Here is a 22,417-nt window from a genome sequence, read left to right as displayed (position 1 = left end):
AGTTACAGCTAAACACAAACTGTTCATTTAAGTTTTACAAGATACAATTTAGAGCCCAACCTTAAGGATTTAGAGAGTACTTACAAAAGGCATTGATGCCCTGTATCATAACACACAAATGTGACTTCCCCTCCTTCCCTCCAAAAATGTGATGCACTTTTATATAAAGTACTTCATGTGATTGTCATGTGATTGACTTTGTAAAGATGTTGCCAAGATATTGAAGCGGATAAACTGCACGCCATGGGAAAGCAATACATTTATGACAAAGAGAAGAAACAGAAAGTGTTTCATATCCACTGCATAAATGGAGTAATTTGGATAAAACTTGAGACATGTTTTGTCATGAGGTTTGATCACACTGATGTGGCTATTTTAAGTATCAGTCATAGCATGAAAATCCCATTACTGTAACACGCCCAGATTATAACTGTAACGCATCCAGAGTCCATATGTTGTAATTTGAACGTAGTAAAATTAATGTCTGAAAAATAAATAATTGAAATGATAATCTACTCGTGTTCTCAAATGACAAAACATGTATATTGTATAATAACAAAGGAAGAATAGTTTTGATTTCTATTGAACTATTTAAAAAATAATTTTGCCCCATTTATTCCTCTGTTTCTTTGTTCTGTGTGCGATTGTCATTACCAAGCTTCCAGCATTGTTGCCCTCTAGTCTGGCTGTGTGGATTACGCTCGAGCCTTGGTTTTTTGGGGACTTTCTTGTCTTGTCATGTGGATGAACTCTCAACTCAACTCTCAACTCAACTTTATTTATATAGCGCTTTTACAATTTTCATTGTTACAAAGCAGCTGTACATGAGACACATTGACTACAAGCAAAACAATCAAAGTTGTACCTGCAAAAACAAGAAAAGGTTGAAAACACAGAAGACAGACACACCCACACACAAAACACTCCACACACACAACACGCACACGCACCAACCCACACAGACACAGAGACACACACACACACACACACACACACACACACGTACGTACACAGACAAGTACGCACACACACACACGCTCAGTGAGAGCACACATTTAGGATAAAGGAGAGAGAAGCACAGGTCAAATATAGCAGATAATAAATTCCTATATGCAATATTAATTAAGTAAAACTTTAAGATTCTAAAGCAGCCCCCCGGTCAGGCAGATAGTGCAAAAACAGTATGCAAACGGTGGCGAGGAACCCAAAACTCTAATCGAGAAAAAAAACCTCAGGAGAACACAGGCCCAACCAGGGGATTCCAGTTCCCCTCTGGCAAAAGCTGCTGCCTCTGCACAAGCTCCAGAGAACTTGCACAACAAGGCTAAATAAAATAAATAAACTCTCTACTCTGTCGGATCCCTCTTCAGCCTCTTCGCCCTCCAGGTATCTCGGCTGTCTGTATGGGCATTGGTCTCTCGGTTGCCAACTGTGTCTCTCGCTTGGGGGATTTCCTCTCCAAGCGTCTCATCTCCCCTTCGCACGGGTCCGGCACCCCGGAGGTGGTTCTTCAGCTAGCACCTAACCTGCTGTCCTGCCCATTATTGCACTCACATTCTTGACTTTGCCCAGTTGTGTGTTCTCAATAAAGCCTGTTAACCCGCAATTGAATCCATGTGCTCTATCCCTGACAGTAATTCCTAAACCCTTCAGCTAACCTGGATGTGAAAACACTGTAAACAAAGCTGAGTGTGCACTTTAAGACAATATATCCAATAAAAAACTGTAACTTGACTACATTTTGGTACATGGCTAAAATAACAAAAAATGTGCCTCTGTCCGAATAGTTATGGACCTAACTGTACACTCTTAAAAATAAAGGTTGTGAAATATGTTACAGTTAAAGGTTGATTCAGGAGAGGTGCGCTACCAGGATGGTGTGTCCATTAAAACACAATAAGTCCAGTTTATTCAATGATCATACTTTATTTTATTTTCGCAGGACTGCTTCAGACCAGAGTTGTATGGTATCTACAATTAGTAGATAAACACAAGCAATATTTCAGAAATTACATGAATACAACATCACAAATTAATGAAGGTAAATTCCAAACATCACAAAGTACAATACACATAAGTGACATAACTAAGGAATATAAAGAAACAAACTTACAATGTCAAGTACACATCAACTCTGGCTCTCTCAGCCAAGGAGGACAAAGATCAACTACAGAGCAGGTTGCATGCACACCTAACAAAGAGCCACTAATTAAGAATTTGAGGCAGCTGGGGAGAACTAGCCCCGCCCCAACTTGCTACATCACACAGGAATTCTCAACAGCCGCCCCCAAATATGGGAACATATTTGTCTATAAAGAATTCTGTACAGTTAATGGTCATCTGGAAACTTAGTCAAAACTACAAGATGACTGACTGGGCGTACATAGTGTTTTCCATCAATAAGAACATTTGCAACTCTTACTCTACCATCCGAACTTGGCAGGACCTTTGTGACAGTTCCTATAGGCCAAAGTCCTTGTGGAAGTTGAGGATCAACTACCATTACTACAGCATCACAAAATATTAACTTTCCATCCTGTTTCCACTTCTTACGTGTTTGTAAACAAAGTAGATATTCTCTGTTAAATCTTGCCCAAAATATGTCAGCAAGAACTTCACTGTGTCTCCACTTCTTTTGTGACAAAAGCTCAGAATCTGCATACATTACTTGAGGAAGGGAAGCATCCCACCGCCCCATCAAGAGTATATTGGGAGTTATCGGATCAAGTTCAGAGATCTCAGAAGAGACATATCCAAGAGGTTTAGAGTTTAAGATCTCTTCCACAAATGAAGCCAGCTGAGACACCATTTCTTTCAAACTGTTTTGTAACTGTTCCAGCATTTCTGTGTTTTCAAGTCTGTTGAGGTCTGTACTCCGTTGTTTAACCTGTTGGAGTTCTTCTTGAAGAGCTGCTATTTGGTCGTCTTTTTCTTTTAGACTGTGCTGTAAGTGCTGCAGCTCTGCTGTGTTTTCCACCTGACTGGCCATTGTGTTTTTAAGTTGGCTCAGCTCTTCTTCAAGAGTTGAAATTCTGCTCTCTTTGTCCTTCAGGCAGGTATTTGCTTGCTCCAGTTCTGCCCTCAATGCCTCTGAACTATGGCTCTGTTCGATGTTCTGGCTCACCTCCATCAGCTGCTCTCGCTCCACCTGTGCCTGTTTCAGCTGGCTCTGTAGACCCTCCACCTGTTCGGCCCGCTCTTTCAGTTCAGCCTTTCAGTTCAGCCTATCTGCCATGGCTGCTTTAGATTCCAGACTTTTCTTGAGCTGCTCCTCAGCCTGCAAGGCCTCATTCTTCTCTTTCAGCTCTTTATTCAGTCGAATGCAGTCCTGGTGCAGTTTAGCCAACTCAGCTTTTTGCTTGCTCTCTGTCTGACTGGTAGCTTGGTTAAGAGCATCTCAACTGGGGCAGTTGTGGCCTAATGGTTAGAGAGTCGGACTCATGACCAGAAGGTTGCCGGTTCGATTCCCAGGGCCGGTGGGTAACAACTGAGGTGCCCTTGAGCAAGGCACCTTACCCCTACTTGCTCCCTGGGCGCTGCAGTGATAGCTGCCCACTGCTCCGGGGGTACGTGTGTTCACCACTTGCTGTGCGTGTGTTCACTATTCTCTGGATGGGTTAAATGCAGAGGTCACATTTCGTTGCCTTGAATCTAAATCTAAATCTCTGAGGATGGAGTTCTCCTGCTGCAGACGGGCCAGCTGAGTGTTGGGCCCTTTCTCCAGCTGGTCCTGGACAGCCAAGACTTTAGCATTGAGCTGCTGGGTCTCAGCGAGGTGGTCTTGGTAACTGGCCTGCATGCGCTCCTCCAAAGCGATTATTTCCTGCTCGTGCTTGCTCAGCTGAGAGCTCAGCCTGGTCTCCACAGACGCCACTTTTGACTTCTCCACAGACAGTTCCTTAATCAACTCTCTTAGTCTGCTCTTAGCAGCTGCCGCATCCTCCTGCTCAGCTGCTTCTCTCGCTCCTCCAGCTGTTTCTTCAGCATGGCTACCGGATCACCCTTCTGTGTGGTCTTGTGCCATGTGTCAGATTTACGAACATTAACTTCATGTAGGATCCCTAGATGACGCTCTTTACAAAATGGGCATTGTCCCGTCAAATTACACTTAGATGAATAATGGGTCCGTCCGCATCTCCAACAACGATTATTATCCAGTAGGGATGGGCGATATTATATCGTTTGCGATATACCGGTAGAAATTCCACACACGAAAGGAATTAGTCTTCCCGCGATATAAACGATAAATTCTAGTTGATGACGTATTTCTTTGTGAGACCCATTCACAGCTCATATGTGAAGCGAAAACGGGTATAGCGGAGCGCGGACGTGAAGCTGAGAAAGAGTTTGCACTAAAAGACGAGCTCTAAATCTCATTTAGGTTGAAACTGTAGATGCAGCCGAGTTAATGTTTAGTTTCACTTTCGTTTTATTTAATTAGTTTGTTAAGTATTCATTGATAGTCATAATACGTTACACCACAGCATTTAGTTTGGCTAAAAGTATTTATTTAAACATTCGTTAGATGTTATGCGCGTGTGCGCAAATTGTTTAGTATGATTTCTTGCCTGTTATATACAGGATGAACGGAGCGTCCCGTGCGCAGCTCGCGCCCACATGTGCTTTCATAGCGACACAGCGTGCACAGCACTGCTGCCTGTTTACATACAGTACAAAATGCGAGTTTGTATTACGTTATTTTAAATACGTTTATGAGCGTATAAAAGCATGGATTATTTAATTAGATTTCTTTTATCCGCATTTTTCCGTTCTCTTTCTGTAGCGCGAGTCATAGACAGATTCAGTGTATGTTGCTGTGAGAAGAGAAGGTTCACACAGTTCAAGAGAGAGTGATTGACAGCGTGATGCGATCGATCGTTTCAACCCAACAATAGAATATATACAGTTTTAGGTATGACATGATGCGTTTATTGAGATTTAGTTCATTTAACTTTTCTTTACTACAACCTTTTGAAGTCGAATCTCACTATTATATTTTATATTTACAAAAATACTGTAGGTATATTTTAGGAGCGTTTTGATTTGGGGTAAGTTTTACTTTTTGATATTTGTTTTTCTGAGGGTCTAGACTACATGCAGCTACTATCACATGACGCAAAAAACAGCGGTGGATGGCGTTATGGCTATATCGTCATTTTTATCGTTATCGCAAGAAATACCAGGAATTATCGTGATAGAGTTTTAGGGCCATATCGTCCATCCCTATTATCCAGGATCCATTTTCTCTTTGCTTCTACATCAAATTGCAAGAAATCAGGACATTGGTTTAGGTGATGATCTTTACCATAAAAGGCACAGAAAGTTCTGTGTTCTCCTGGGTATTCACTATTCAAATTATAAGACTGAATCATAGTTCCCTTGGGATTAGAGTTTACCTCTTGACTGATACCTTGCAAAAATGTGGCTGTAGGAGATAAAGGTTTGTTTGGTCTCCCTTCTCTAGATTGGAACTGTGTTGCAACTCTTGACTGGTCAGATACTTGAACCACCAAACTCTGACATTCTGCTTCCTCTTCCAGCCATTTTGCGAAGTCTACCAAATTATAAGGAACATCTGGTTGTTCCTTATAATTTGTTCTGGTTGTTCCTTATAATCTAGCAAAGTTAGAGACATGATATGCTGGAAGTTTACTTAAAAGCTGGTGAACATGAGAAGCACATGCTAATTCCTTAGCTCCTTCATCCTGACCCCATGACTTAAGCATATATTTACATTTACATTTATGCATTTGGCAGACACTTTTATCCAAAGCGACTTACATTGCATTACCCTATACATTTATACATAGGCATGTGCAATCCCCTGGGATCGAACCCACAACCTTGCGTTGTTAACGCAATGCTCTTACCACTGAGCTACAGGAAAGCTACCCACTAAATACCCACTAAAGCTTGAACACGTAGGGCAAACTGACTAAATCCAATTGAATCCCCAGAGCGAATGGCTGGTAAGCTTTGAATAAAAGCTATCTCTCGCAACACTAAGTGATGAGGTTGGCCATATTTCCTTTGAAGTGCTTTTAGGGCAGTGGTATAAGGCTGAGAATCATGGGCATATGCAAGAGCTAAATGGCGAGCAGCATCCAACTTCAAATGGTCCAAAAGAATATGATACTTATATTGTTCAGTTTCTTTAGCAGGTGACAAATTCTTTAATGCCATATTCAACATTTCTTCTGAAATATGGAAATGAAGGTCTTCTATTGCAGATAATCTTGAATGCCCGGCTGTTGAAGAAGACTGAACATAGGCTGCTGCTATGGGTTGACTCATATTTGAATATCCATTTGGGACCATTGGTGAAGGGCCTGACAATGTCTGAGAGAAAGGGACATTACTACTACTTGCCATTTGAAAAGGCCCCTGCGATGGCATGTTTGCTGTGGTCTGAACTGATGGCATTGAAGAAACTTGACTACTCGAAGATACCATCAGTGGAAAGGCATAACTTGGATGGACAAATGGACCATAAGATGGATATAACCAAGGAGAAGGAAAGGGAGCTGTCTGATTTGGGTACATCCATGGGAAATATGCATTACCCTGCACTTGATTAGGAACTATTCCTGCATTTGTCCATGTGTACTGACTGATACACTTGGTTGAGTAAGAGAGAGAGTAATTCAGGAGAGGTGCTACCTGGATGGTGTGTCCATTAAAACACAATAAATCCAGATAATCCAGTTTATTCAATGATCATACTTTATTTTCTTTTTGCAGGACTGCTTCAGACCAGAGCTGTATGGTGTCTACAATTAGTAGATAAACACAAGCAATATTTCAGAAATTACATGAATACAACATCAAAAATTAATGAAGGTAAATTCCAAACATCACAAAGTACAATACACATAAGTGACATAACTAAGGAATATAAAGAAACAAACTTACAATGTCAAGTACACATCAACTCTGGCTCTCTCAGCCAAGGAGGACAAAGATCAACTACAGAGCAGGTTGCATGCACAACTAACAAAGAGCCACTAATTAAGAATTTGAGGCAGCTGGGGAGAACTAGCCCCGCCCCAACTTGCAACATCACACAGGAATTCTCAACAATGGTGCTTAAAAGGTTCTTCACAGCGATGCCATAGAAGAACCATTTAAGAGCCATCTCCTTTTTTATAATCTGAAGAACATAAAGAACCTTTTGTGAAACAGAAAGGTTATTCAGATGTTAAAGGTTCTTTATGGAACCAAATTGTTCTTCTATGGCATCGAAGAACATTTTGAAGCACATTTTTTAAGAGTGTATATTTCTTTGTGTTCAACAGAACAAAGAAATGTATACAGTTTGGAACAGGGTGAGTGTATGACAGTGGAATACATTTTTAATTATTACTGTGTAAGGCTGGTGCAATGGTGTCCATACTAAAAGTGCACCACATACTGAGAAACACAAAGCAATAAAATGAACTCCCCACAGAGTGTGCATCCCCATCTCAGGCAGAACACGACAATGAATGATTGCAAACGCACACCTTCACATCTGTTCTCTGCTTCCCCTCTCCTCTTTCTCTCCAACTCAGTTCATAGAACCCCAAAGATCACCTATGAACTAGTTATGACAAATACTGTATTTTATATGAACAAAGATCTAACATATGAATGTTTTATATAATTTAAAATATTATTGTGTGATTGGTACAATGGTCTCATTTCCACAAGAGTTGAGCATATCATAACATAAGTTGAGTATTGACAGATATTCTGTTCACTGCTGAGGGTGTGTCCTTCCTAGGGTCTTTGTGTAAACGCCTCTTTGTGACCTGACCAGGGGTCTCATTTATAAAACTGTGCATAGCATCCTTACTAAAAGTGTACGTGCGCCCGAAAGCCAAAAATAACGTACGGCAAAAAATATTCAGACTTATAAAACCATGTATACACACATCTGTAAGCAACATTCGCTTTATAAATCGCAGATCACCTGCAAGTGTTCGTACGTGAATCAGCCTCATATCCCGCCCTGTACACGCCCATTTTTACCCATAAATAGTCAATGCAAAGCACCTCATATGAATGCTGATTCATATATTAATAAGCCTGGCATCCAATCCGCTTGTTAAACCTGACGTCACAAACCATAATGAACATATACCGTTTCCGGGTCCAACCGCTAATAGTTGCCATAAAAAATAACAAAAACTGATGCAAAACTGCCGAAAACACCGGATTCCATCCTTTATCTCCGTAACGAAATCACAAATGGCCACACATGAAATTCACTGAGATTTACAAATTAATAATTGTTATAATTATTAATAATTGTTATTATTATAATTATATTAAAGCCAAATAAGGTCTCGGCAGCATTTAAATGTTAACAGCATTTAGACTGATCATTAACACCACATTAAAATCACATCATTCATTATCGGTGTCCTTCACCTGAGATCAAATTTGAATACATAATTGTAAAAGACGAATGTTTCTTCATTCCGGTTTTGTTATGAACGTAATTAGGACTGATAACGAGGACATAAAGGGTACGTTCATACAGTCACTTTTTAGAATTGACAACCGTATTTACTTACGGGTGTGAGTCTCGAAATGTCCTGTTCACACACCGGTTTAAAGTTGCAGCTTGTAAACGGTCTGTTTGAACGAGAAACCGAACTCAAGCCTGTATGGTATTCGCACGCGACACTTATAACCATAGTGACGGACGTACACATGAAAGATGGTGCATACTACAGACATTATTGCAATGGATTTAGTGTTATATAGCAAAACTAGGCGCGATTTTATTCGCAAATAAGTAATAAACAGACACGGACGGCAGCTGAGACTATTTTTTTTACTTTAAACCCTTTTGCTTTTAAACACAGCACTAGCGGCTGAGCGCACAATGTGGGTTGCTCCCAGTCAGACCGCAAAACTGGTGGGAGCAACTCCAGTGGAGGAGAGTGACTGGATTGAAAATTTATGCATGACGCACAAGTCCTATCTTTGTCTCTGTGAATTGCTAGAGCCTCACATTGCGAAATGCAACACCCAGATGCAACGAGCAATATGTGTGCAGAAAATAGTCGCAATCGCCCTCTGGCATCTAGGGACGCTTGTGGAATACCGCTCCATTGCGCACCTGTTCGGCGTTGGAAGATCAACAGTCCACAACATTGCTAAAGAGTTCTGCACTGATTCACTCACTACAACCAGTCATTAACGGCGTGAAACTTCTGCACGCGAATACTTCACATGACGTGACAGACAAGCAGTGCGTACCAAACGGGATATATTGCCCTCCGAAGGGCCGTCCGAAAAATGGACACCATACAAAACGTCACTCCAAATAAATAGAAAAAATTTTATCGCTCCTTTTGCCAATTGAATTTTAAACGGACAAATTAGGAGTTACAATTGCGTTTTTCCCTCTAGAGTTTACACAAAGAGATTTACTCTTCGAAGGGAGTAGGGCATAGGGATGATCACTTCGGAATGGAACGCTGGGCTAGTTGTCCAGTACGATTCCGTTAACACAGCAGGGCTTCTCCGCAAATGCGGTTGTGAGTCCCGAAAATTTTAAGGTGTGAGTTCGGTTATGGAATACGGTTGTCAAACTCGTAAATAACCGAACGGCGTGTGAACACAACCGTATTAAGAACTCAAATACAGGACTGACAACCGAATTCTGGTGCTGTATGAATGTAGCCAAAAAGAGAAACGATTTTGCGGCGCTTAATGGCTGTATTTCCAGACTTTGACATTCGATGATTATGCACAGTATTGAAGGAAATATATTTAGGTATTTATTTACACGGTGTTCTGCAGTTATCGTATTTCCTGTAATCCATGCAGTCGGATCATCTCCTCCTCATGCCCTCATAGTGTGATGGTGAAACGGACAGTGCTATTTTTTTTTCTGTGAAACTGACATTTTTTTAAAGATTTAAGTTGGATTTCCAAGAAGATGCATGAAACAATTATCACTCAATACAAACGCAAATAACTCTGCAGATTTAATCTTCGTGATAATGTGGATCTTCAAACTAAAATAAAATGTGTGTGAGGCATTAATGCTTATAATTGTGTTTATCACACTTACTTTCTGCAATCAAACTTGAGTTCACTAACTCACTATCGGTGTCGCCAAACTGCTATGTCTCCAAAATGTCCGTACGCATGGGTCAGAGTTTGCGTACAGGTGCGCAAATTTTTCTTTTGCGTGGGAAGTGGCATACGCCTCTTTCAGGGCATTTTTGTGCATACACAACGGTTATAAATGAGGCCCCCAATTCCAGGACAGAGTACTTTTCAATGTAAAGTGCATCTTCATGTGGAAAAGGGTATTTTGGTCTGGGTATTTAAAGGAAGTTGGCAAAATGTTCAACGGGATTTTACATTCAGATGAATACCATGGTGCTTGTGTGTTCCTTGGGACATACAACACCATGCCTTTTCTGCGATGCCTTTTAAGATGGTCAGGTATACATCTCATGGCGCTTTTGGCATCTGCATTGTGTGTGTGTGTTCTTTTCACGAAATTCCATATAGACTTATATTGAGGCAGGAAATATGCCCATATAAGGCTTTCTAAATGTCCCATGTTGAATATTTTCGCAGTACAACCACTTAGAGACAAGGGGGTGGGCTCATTTTACTCAGGCAACCAATCAGTGTCACATGATCATCATGAAGCTATTAAGCCACGCCCATAGCAACCATTTACAGCAACCGATCCCAAAGACTCCCATTATAAAAAGTCCAGATGGATATCTTTGCATCACAGTGTCGTAGAGACATGGGGTGGGCTCATTTTGCTCAGACAACCAATCAGTGTCACAGGATCATCATGAAGCTATGATGCCACGCCCATAGCAACCATTTACAGCAACCTAGCAATGGATCCCATAGACTTCCATTATAAAAGGTCCAGATGGATATCTTTGCAGAACAGTGTCGTAGAGACAAGGGGGTGGGCTCATTTGACTCGGGCAACCAATCAGTATCCTAGGATCTTCATTTAGCTATTAGGCAAAGGTAGGCAATCGCCTGGGGCCCCGAGCTACCAGGGGCCTCCAAAAGGAAGGGGTGGACTTAACCAATAAGCCATGTCAGCAGCCACGATGAGCCCCAAGTAATCATCAAAATAGTTGGGATATCCCTGTTAACGATTTACATTATTACATCTGTACGAAGGCACCCCCCCATTATAGATTAGAGTGGACCATTCCATTAGCACCGTATATGCGCGAGACGAGTTCGACACTAGAGAAAGTTAGCAAAGCAGCAGAATTAGTAGAACTGTGGTACATTAGCTGCAAAACAAAGTTAAAGTCGCAGGGAAATAAAACAACAAAGAAATGCAGCTACACCAGCAGAGAGGAAAAATATCATTTACAAAAGATTGTTGCCAAAGTCTGCTTTTTCCCCACACAAAATCCACCGCTGCTCCTACAGCAGCAGCACCTCTCTCCCGCCAGACACAGCACTCTCCCGGCCACGAGCAATGATAATGTGCCGGTGAGTATTTCTCCATGAACGCAGACAACACAGTTATAATGACTGACGACCAAAACAAATCTGTCAAACAAAGAGCGCTGTGCGCTTGGTAGGAAAGGGCCAGTTCAAAGGAAGAAAGGTTGTTTGACTCCGCTGCGCAGACCGATGGGCACATAAAGACATAATATAATAACGTCAGTATAACGTTACAGTGCTAACGATTCGTTCTGTATGCACCAGTAAAGAAATTCGGTCCCATTTAAATGCATGAAAGGTCGTAAACCCCAACAAAACACACGGAGAGATGGCACACTTTGTATATAGTAATCCCAGATCAGGGTTTTTCCTGCATAAAGAAATTGGAGGCGGCCACCTCAGTCAAATTTCGTGCCGCCTCAGACTCTCGTCAAAAATATGTGGAGTGTCTTCACAAAAACTACTGCGTGCATTAAACAGATTGTCATTTGTAACAACAGTTGCTGCATTACGCCAAAATGGAGGCGCTGTTTCATTACCAGCGCAGTGAGACCCTGAAGAGTTCAGTAAAAGAGCTATATTAGGAGCTGTATTAGCTGTGTTTCACGGCTGTTCAGGTGTTTTACATTACATTTTTTGAAAAGGTGTTCTAAATTAACTTGCTGTACATCTTTGTAATATTTTTAGCTGTGAAGATGGCTCATTGAATCAGCATTATTCTGTACAGAATGGGGTGTAAGTTGTCCCCCTTGGGCGTAAGAGCAACCCAAATTTCCCCATAGACTTATAATGGGGCATGAAATATTCCCATAGACTCCCGTTATAAAAAGCCCAGATGGATATCTTTGCAGCAGAGTATCGTAGAGACAAGGGGGTGGGCTCATTTGACTCAAGCAACCAATCAGTATCAATGAAACTTCATTACGCTACGAAGTGTGGGAATATTTTTCAGATAAAAGTATGATTTAAATATCAATATAATCAATAAGTGTTTTCTTTCATTAAATCATTAAGCTGTGTGATTTTGTCATGTGCTTGCTATCTTACTCAGTAAAATAGTTACTGTGGCAAATGGGGGTTGGAGCCATAAATTATCTAGATCAACACACACACACACACACAAAGAGTCACAAAGAGTCATAAAGAAAAGAAATGTTATGAATCAATCCACTGCATATGTTTTAAGTATAATCATGAGTTGTGATGTGTTTTAATGAATCATAGGATTAAGAAACAACGCTATATAATTAAAAACATTAGATGATTGAGTGTTTTCTTTTTACTAAAAGAATGTTAAGAATGTTGGTATGTTGTCCGGCCACAATAAACTGTTTCTAGGAGACCACTCCCCAAAAGAAACTGTCCTGGAGAACATTCCTCAGGACTGGCGATTGACCACAGGATATACGTTTTGAAATGTTATTTTACAGGAACTAAGAAAAAGGACTTCACGGTGATTGGTGGAAAGGGAGCAGCACTCCTTAAAAGGCAGAGGAGGAGTCAGAAGATACGAGCGACGTCACATACTTAATAAATATGGGTGTTTTTGAATATTTTTGTGTTGTTGGCTTGTGGTGGAGTGAGGAGATCGTCTGACAACCCAAAGCTTTGTTACCTTTTTACATCTGATAATAAAACTTCTGTTTAATTTTGGAGAACGTCTCTGTGCAAATTTTTGAGCATGCAGGACTGCCTTTAAAGTCCAACAGAAGCCACGCCCATAGCAACAAAACATTAACTTCGCAACCATTTAACAAGACCTATATCTCTGCATCAGTACATTGTAGAGACATGGGGCTTGGTGTGTTTCACTTGTGGCTTGAAGCATCATCAATTGGCATCTGCCACGCCCATAGCAACCAGACAGGTTAGCCTAGCAACCATTTAGCAATACCTATAGCTCTGCATCAGAACATCGATGAGACACAGGGGTTGGTTCGCTACACTTGTGGCTTAGAGCATCATCAATTAACATCTGCCACGCCCATAGCAACCAAAAAGATTAGTTTAGCAATCGTTTAGCCAGAGCTATATCTCTGCATCAGAACATCGGAGAGACACAGGGGTTGGTTTGTTACACTCGTGGCTCGGAGCATCATCAATTAGCACCTGCCAAGGCGCGCCCATAGCAGCCACAGAGATTATTTTAGCAATCGTTTAGCAAGATCTCTGCATCAGAACATCTTGGAGACATGGGGGTTGGATTTTTCGGCGTGTAACTCGTCCCGTGGGGTTTGTTATAGACCCATGAATGAGGGCTCAAATGGACCGGCTTATTGAGGAGAGGTGTGCTTTGACTTTTATAAGCGATCGGGCGGAGGGTGTTTGTTAGGGGGGTAAGAAAATCTCCCGAAAAATCCCATAGACTTAACATTGTGCCGAACTTTGACGGGTCGTAGCTCCGAGAGAGGATTTTGTAGAAACGTGCCACACGAAATTCCCCATAGACTTATAATTGTTAAGGAAATCCCATAGACTGCCATTATAAAAGGCCTTGTTTATTCAACTTCTGGATGATGTTAGAATCTCAATTTAGAAAAATTGACCCATAAGACTGGTTTTGTCGTCCAGGGTCACATATCACAACAATAGTTGTGGTTCGGAGCATCACCAACTGGCCTCTGCCAAGCCACTCCCATAGCAAGGCAAGTTTAGGTATATAACACATTTCATACACAATAGTAATTCAAAGTGCTTTACATTTTAAACGAATTAAAATAATCATATAAAAATAATCACAACAATAAAAACTTGAAAATGATTTAAAAATGTATTTAAAGTGAATTAAAACAGTTAAGAATAAAATTATTATACATAAAATACAGTGCAATCTGTTCTGACATAGCACAGTGCTCATTCAGTAAATGCAGAGATAAACCGATGAGTTTTGAGTTTGGATTTAAATGTTGCTAATGTTTTAGCACAACTGATCTCTTCTGGGAGCTGATTCCAGCTACCAGCTAAAAGAGAATTCCCCTTGTTTAGAGTGAACCCTTGGTATATCTAACTGACTTGATCCTAGTGATCTAAGTTGTCAGTTAGGTTTATATTCAGTGAGCATATTTGCAATGCATTTCAGTCCTACGCCATTCAGTGATTTATAAACGAGTAACAGTACTTTAAAATCAATCTTAAAAGTAACTGGAAGCCAGTGTAAAGGACTGGTTTAATATGCTGAGATTTTTTGGTTCTGGTCAGAATCCTGGCAGCAGCATTCCGTAATAGCTGCAGCTGTCTAATGGTCTTCTTGGGAAGGCTGGTGAGAAGACAATTGCAATAATCCACCCTGCTGGTAATTAAGGCATTAACAACTTTCTCCAAGTCTTGACTGGAAACAAAACATCTAATTCTTGCAATGTTTTTGAGATGGTAGTATGCTGGTTTAGTTTCCGCTTTAACATGACTACTGAAACTAAGGTCTGACTCCATAATCACACCAAGATTTTTGACCTGATTTTTACTTGTTTGACCCCTAGAGTCAAGGTATGCATTCACCTTGAGAATTTCATCTTTGTTTCCTAATTGCAATGACTTCCGTTTTCTCCTTGTTTAACTGAAGAAAGTTTTGGCAGATCCAACTGTTAATTTCATCAGTGCATTGGCAGAGAGAGTCAGTGGGGCTGTAGTCCTTTGGCAATAAGGCTAGGTAAATCTGGAAAAACAAGCCTCTGGTTCATGCGCAGCAGAGGGATTACAGAAGATAGACATTATCGTTAATAGCACTCTCAATATGGATATTTCTCTTAAACGCATCGATTCGCTTCAGAAGACCTTTGTTAAGACCACGGTGTTGGGTTGAGCCGTTTTTTGATCAATGGATGCACGTTTTAGAGCTTCAAATAATCACGCACCCAGAAGCTGCGGTCATTGTTACTGGAGACTTTAACAAAGCCAACCTCAAATCTGTAACACCGAAATACCACCAGCATATCAGTGTTAACACACGAGGGGAACGAGTGCTGGAGCATTGCTACTCTCCCTTCTGTGATGGCTACAAATCCCTCCCCCCGCCCCCCATTTGCCAAATCACTCTTCCGTCCTTCTCCTGCCGGCTTACAGGCAGAAACTGAAGCAGGAAGCACCCGCCCTTAAGACGATCGAGTGCTGGTCGGACCAGTCAGACTCTATGCTTCACGACTGTTTTGATCACGCGGACTGGGAGATGTTCTGGTCCGCCTCCTTTGACGACATCGAGGCTTACGCTGACAGTGTCATGTGTTTCATCAGGAAGTGCATAGAGGATATTGCGGCGACCAAAACAATAAGGATTTTCCTGAACCAGAAACCATGGTTAAACAGCGATGTTCGCGCGGCACTTAATGCAAGGACCTCTGCTTTTAATTCAGGAAACGCGGATAAGTATAAGCAAGCCAGCTATGCCCTCCGCAAACTATCAAAGCAGCCAAACGTCATTACAGGAACAAGATCGAGGATCAGTTTAACACCACTGATTCGAGAAGTTTGTGGCAAGGACTGAACATCATCACAGGCTTCAAAGGGAATAAAAACTCTGCTGTGAACAACGCTGCCCCACACCCGGACGAGCTAAACACCTTTTATGCTCGTTTCGAGGAAAGTAGCACCGCCAGTGTAGTGAGGACCCCCGCGATCGAGGCAACTGAGGCTACGTCACTCACCGTCTCTGTAGCGGATGTAACCCGATCCTTCTGACGGGTGAATATCTGCAAAGCCGCGGGCCTAGACGGCATCCCGGGTCAAGTCATCAGAGTGTGCGCATACCAACTAGCCGGAGACTTCACGGATATTTTCTACCTTTCTCTGTCCATCATACCCACATGCTTCATAATGTCCAATATTGTACCTGTACCAAAGCAACCCAAAGTTACTTGTTTAAATGACTGCCGTCCTGTTGCTCTGACCCCCATCATCAACAAATGCTTTGAGAGGCTAATTAAAGATTTAAACTGCTCTGTTCTGCCTCCCTCACTGGACCCACTACTACAGTTTGCATGCCGCAACAACCGCTCCACTGATGATGCCATTGCACATACACTACACATTGCCCTTTCCCACCTGGAAAAAAAGAACACATGTGAGAACGCTGTTTATAGACTACAGCACTGCATTAAACACCTCTGTGCCCTCCAAACTAGATGTGAAACTCCGGGCACTGGGCTTAAACAGCTTGCTGTGCAGCTGGATCCTGGACTTCCTGTCTAGCAGACCCCAGGTAGTCAGAATTGGCAACAATACCTCCTCATCACTGACCCTAAACACTGGAGCACCACAACGATGTGTTCTCAGCCCACTCCTGTACACCCTTTACACACACGACTGTGTGGCAACACACAGCTCCAACGCCATCATAAAGTTTGCCAACGACACGACGGTGGTAGGTCTGATCACTGACGCTGACAAAACAGCCTACAGAGAAGAGGTGCACACTCGGTCACATTGGTGTGAAGAACACAACGTCTCTCTCTCAACGTCAGTAAGACCAAGGAACTGATGGTGGACTTTAGAAGGAAAGACAGAGAACACAGTCCTATCACCATCAACGGAGCACCAGTGGAGAGAGTCAACAGTTTCAAGTTCCTTGGTGTCAATATCACAGAGGAGCTCACCTGGACTACTCACATTGAAGCTGTATTGAAGAAGGATCACCAGCGTCTCTTCTACCTGAGATGGCTGAGGAAGTTCGGCCTGAATCACCGCATCCTCACTTGACTCTACACCGGCACAATAGAGAGCATCCTAACTGGCTGCATCACTGCCTGGTACAGTAACAGCACCGCTCTCAACCGGAAAGTACGTACCAATCACTGTACACTACACACATTGTGTGTACATTTGCTGCTGTGTAGTTATATGTAAATGATATGTCATTCGTGATACTATGGTTAAACACTTGTACAGAAATGTTTACTGTGTAAATGTGTGCAAGAAAATGTCTATTGTAAAGTATTGTAATTCTTTGTTACTTGTAAACTACAATTCTGTCTCATATCTGTCATACTGCCATGTCGGTTGGAACTGCACCCAAGTTTTTCACCTACTGTTGCACTTGTGTATATGGTTGAGTGACAATGAAGGGATTTTATTTGATTGAGGATGAGTAAAACATGGGGAAATATAGTTTTTTGCCTGAAATATCCCTTTAAGTCTGCTTTTACATAGTCCACTTTTTTACTAAAAAAGGTACATTTTAGCAATGAGCTGTAGGGAACAGCCATCTAAACGCTACTAGTCAATTACCTCTGGCAGTGACCAAGACTAACGAGATTGTGACCGTGAGATCCGCATATAGACAGCCGGCGCAAGACTAAGCGAGATGAGAAAAATTTGTTTACCTACTGACTTTTTTTTGTGGACTTGAATAAAGAGACAAATGTTGCTCTTAACCTTTTCAAGGGCATTTTGTTTTCATAGTTAGGCAGATATCGTGATGTATTGTTACAGGATTGTCAAGCAATATATTGATTATCTCAGAATCTCTGCATTGTGATTTTATAGAAACCCTGAGCCATGTATTGCATATCGAATCGTATTGTGAGATACCCTGTGATTCCCACCCCTAATGTTCAGGGTTGCTTGATAATTACAAACAGGTGTGTTATCACAGGGTTGGAGCTGCAGTCTGCAGGACGGTAGCTCTCCATGAGCAAGGTTAGAGATCCCTGCACTACGGTTATACTGCTATTTAGCGGAGAGTAGCAAAAGCACATTGATGCATCTTCTACGGCTATAACTGCAGTGACAATGTATAACTAGTTAAGTACCATCTGTATTCTGGGCTCTCTTTTTAATTTATACAACATTTCATTCATGTGACGTGAAACAATAGCACATGGTTGTGTTAGTTAGAGTACATACAATTTTATCATGACAGTGGCTTTACCTTTGTTCCCAGATAAATAATCTGGCCTGCATAGCTGCTAACAGACTGGAAACATGCTCTCTCTCCAACCAGGGCCTACAAATGTACACAGAGAATGAGATTATTTTCATGACGTCTATTTGTAGATATTGTCTGAAGCACAATACATTTATTACATTATATTACGATAACATTACTTATTGATTTCATTGTTTATTGTTTTTTTGTTTGTTTGTTTATCATATGCACATCACTGTAAAAGCTTATGCAACCTATGAATCCTATCAGTTTGGTCTGCCAATGTGATTACTCAACTGTTCCATCATCTCTTCGTCAATAGTGGGCAAAAATGTTTGGAATAATAGAGAATATGGAATCAAATAGACAATTTTTAAGAATGAATTGTGTGGATAGTGTGGATTCAAATACTAACATAACTAATGGATTATTTTTAAGATGTTATGTTAAAGGTATTTTCGGGTGTTTGCCTAAATATAGAACTACTGTCAATGACCTTCAAACTGAATCACAGATCACCTCATCTGGTTCACCAAATAATACCAATTAATATGGCAAATGAAGTTGGTCTCATGAGACAACTAACATATTGTCTACATATGATCTAACCTATAAAACTCAAAAGACACTGTCAGTGTAACATGATTTCATGAATTAATTTCTATGTATTAAAACACTGAGAACAGTGTTAGAACTAAAATGTATTTATTTCCTTATCCTGTTATTCTGTATATTTTGATATCACTTGCCTAGTTTACACAAGCAGTTACATTTTGCAACTAACAAATGCAAGCAAAATATATAAAATGAACGTGTAGTGCATCTCGGGGAAATTATCAATTTTAATCCAAAGGGTGAATACGCACAGTTGAGTGCTATCAACTAAGTGTATTCAAGCCGCTTTCACATCTAGTTCGATTGCCTGGACCGAACCCTAGTTCGATTTCTCCCGCGGTGAACCGCGGTGCGCTTGCATCATCAAGCGGCGGCCACGTACTCATGTTGCTGGGTTACCACTATGAAGGTGACAAGGCGCCAAAATGGATGTAGCTGCTCGCATCACTTTTGTTGTTCTTTTTTTGAACCTTTGGATTTGCTTGCAAAGAAAAGATACAGAAACACATTTGCATTTGTCTGCCGCAAAAGTATTACGATTGTTCCGAAGAGAGCGGGCTTTCCACCAGAGATTTTTTTGGCGGAGGCAAGCAGAAATATTCGCTCTGCTTACAGTGCATCTTACCGGTCGTCAAGGTAAGTGAGCATATATACACACACACACACACACACACACACACACACACACACACACACACACACACACACAAGCACACGCACGAAAAGCATGCATTTATGTCATCAATAGCGGTTCACTTCCGCGATTTGGTACGATTGTGTTCATATCAGCATTGAAGAGTACTGGAGTTCACATGAACCGCACCCCAGACCTCCCTTTTTAAGCGGACTCGGGTACAGTTCGCGGGTGCGCACCCGGGTTCAGAAGACAGCGTTCACATCACCCAAACGAACCGAACTATGATGTTAATCGAACCCGGGTGTGCACCAAAAGTGCTAATGTGAAACCGCCCTCAGTAGCATTTACCCAATGCAGCAGAATCAGCAATAACGCCCCCCCCCAATACATTTGTCCAGCGAATGATTAGTGGAGTCGTATTCTAACTCTTAAGAGGGACAGTATCCAGGCCTCAGATAGTAACCCTCTTCACACGGTACTACTTCAGAGCCTGTAACAAGATGAGCAGTAGAAGTGACTTGTTTGCGAGCAGTTACACAGAATCAAACATGTGAATACAGGTGAACGCACAGTGAATACAGTGAATTATCTAAAAACTACGGTGCACTAAAACATAAAAGTAACAATGTATAACTAACAAAAACATACACGCTGAAACATTCGTACAATAAAAGAGGAAAGTTTGGAAAAGACAAGTAGTATAAAGAATGGCAATATTAAATTACTCCTGCACAAAACATCAGTTCTCTCGCGAAATTCACCTTAACAAACAAGTTAAAGGGCTAACTTAGGTGCGTTGTCGAATAGTTATACTTGCTTTGACTGCTGAGCCAATGAGAACTCCAGTGCGCATTGAGAGAGAGAGAGTGCTGATGGATCGCCGTGAGGAAATTCGCAGAGTTCTTCCAGAGATCGGAGCGTTCAACGAAGTTTTCTGAAGTACATTGCCGGAAAGTCAATCTCAAAGAGATGAGACAGGTCCCAGGGGAGTTGAACTGCCGAGCTGAGCCAAGAATGAGTCGAAGGATGATGGTCTTAAGCTCAAACATGCCACGCCCTCAGCGGGTCAACAGGCCAATGTATAGCAGCCATCGGTGCGCAGGAAATTTGTTCATTGTCTCTTGTTCCGTGCCTTATTTGCATGTCTATGGCAGGATGCCAAATTTAACTTATTAACTGAAGTTATTATAAAAAACATATGATGCACGACGGGTTCCCATTCTATACATCTTTGTGCAGGAAACTTAAAGAGACTGATTTCGTACCTAAACATGCCAGTAGATGAAGTTACATTAGGGCACACAAGAATTAATCAGTCAACCAGTAACTCTAGAAAATGAATACACACAAGATATAGAACAACCTGAACATGTATAAGGTTACAGGTAGACTACTTATAGGAATAGCATTTCAAGAGGAATCTATATATATATATACAGTTTGGACAGTTTATTGTGATTGCTTATAGAGAATACCCTTCCAAGGTGTGTTGTGTATTGGAAGATCCTCTGGTGTTATCCAGGCCATCTGCTGTCTCACAACATGGGAGAGGGCTTCGTTCTCCACATGCAGTCCCTTTGAAATTAGGGTTGAGAATTATAAACTGTCCTGCTGGGGTTGAGGTGAGATAACCATTTGGGAGAGATGGTTAATCTTCCCTCTCCCCTCAGAACTTTGGAGCCGAGAGAGTGTTCCGTTTGTCCCCTGCTGCCTCTGGAGTGTGACTCTTAGAGACAGAGGAACTTTGCATGACCCTTTGATCCAACATGTGGCCAGGCTAAAACCCTACAAACGTTTAATTAAACTTTTTGAAAACTGCAAACTCTCTGTCCCAAATTAGGACATTTACAACAATAAACTAAAGTGCCACCCACTCCTGCCCTTGGCTGTCTGACATCCTCCGTGAACAACGGAGTACACTCAGGCTGCTGAAAGGAAATGGTGCAAGACCAAGAATCCTGCGGACCTAAGGGTCTACCAGTCACTACTCTCCTCTTTCTCTGCTAGTGTTACCACAGCTAAAACATCTTTCTATACCACCAAGGTGAGCAATGCACCTAACACTCAGCAGCTTTTCAATATAGCTGCACTCACCGGCACTTTTCCATCCACATTCAAACTGGCCCAGGTCACATCCCTACTTAAGAAACCCACATTGGACCCCTCTACTCCCGACAGTTACAGACCTGTCCCTCTCCTCCCATTTATTGCAAAAACACTTGAAAGGGCAGTTTTCAACCAGGTGTCTTCCTACCTATCCCAGAACAAACTAATGGATGACAAGCAGTCTGGCTTCAAAACAAACCACTCCACTGAGACTGCACTGCTATTGGTCACAGAAGCACAGCCAAGGCATAATCTAAATCCTCGGTCCTGATTCTGCTAGACCTATCAGCAGCGTTTGACACTGTCAATCACCAGATACTGCTAGCAACCCTGTCATCTCTAGGAATCTCAGGCTCTCCTCTCCGCTGGTTCAAATCCTACCTCTCCGGCAGATCCTTCAGGGTGTCATGGAGGGGCTTGCTGTCCACTGCTCACCACATGATCACTGGGGTCCCTCAGTTGCTTTTTTCCATCTACACGACACCCTTGGGACCCATCATTTACATTTATTCATTTAGCAGACACTTTTATCCAAAGCGACTTACAAGTTGGGTAAACAATGGAAGCAATTGGGTCAGCATTAGGATAACAAAAAGCATAAGCACAATAAAAAATGTCTCACAAAGCCTACTACAGTGTACAGAGCTAAGTTTTTTAAGATTTTTTTTCATTTACAAGTATATATATGCTGACGGAAGAGATGTGTTTTCAGCTACAGAATCTGCTGATCTTGTAGCAGCAGGCAGATCATTCCACAAATG

At 41.6% G+C, this 22,417-nt stretch overlaps 1 protein-coding gene across 1 annotated transcript in view; it reads right to left on the bottom strand.

Annotated features, from left to right (window-relative positions):
* LOC130552577 (vacuolar protein sorting-associated protein 8 homolog) overlaps nt 1–22,417 on the bottom strand; it is a 293,391-nt gene that overhangs the window by 243,427 nt on the left and 27,547 nt on the right. Inside the window, exon 14 of the mRNA XM_057330929.1 lies at nt 18,302–18,376. Within this exon, the coding sequence (XP_057186912.1) occupies nt 18,302–18,376 (75 nt within the window). The remainder of the gene's footprint in view (nt 1–18,301; nt 18,377–22,417) is intronic.

Source organism: Triplophysa rosa, linkage group LG4 (genome assembly GCF_024868665.1).
Source record: "Triplophysa rosa linkage group LG4, Trosa_1v2, whole genome shotgun sequence".
NCBI lineage: Eukaryota > Metazoa > Chordata > Actinopteri > Cypriniformes > Nemacheilidae > Triplophysa > Triplophysa rosa.
The sequence above is the reverse complement of the archived record's forward strand: the minus strand, read 5'-3'. Positions and strand labels throughout refer to the sequence as shown.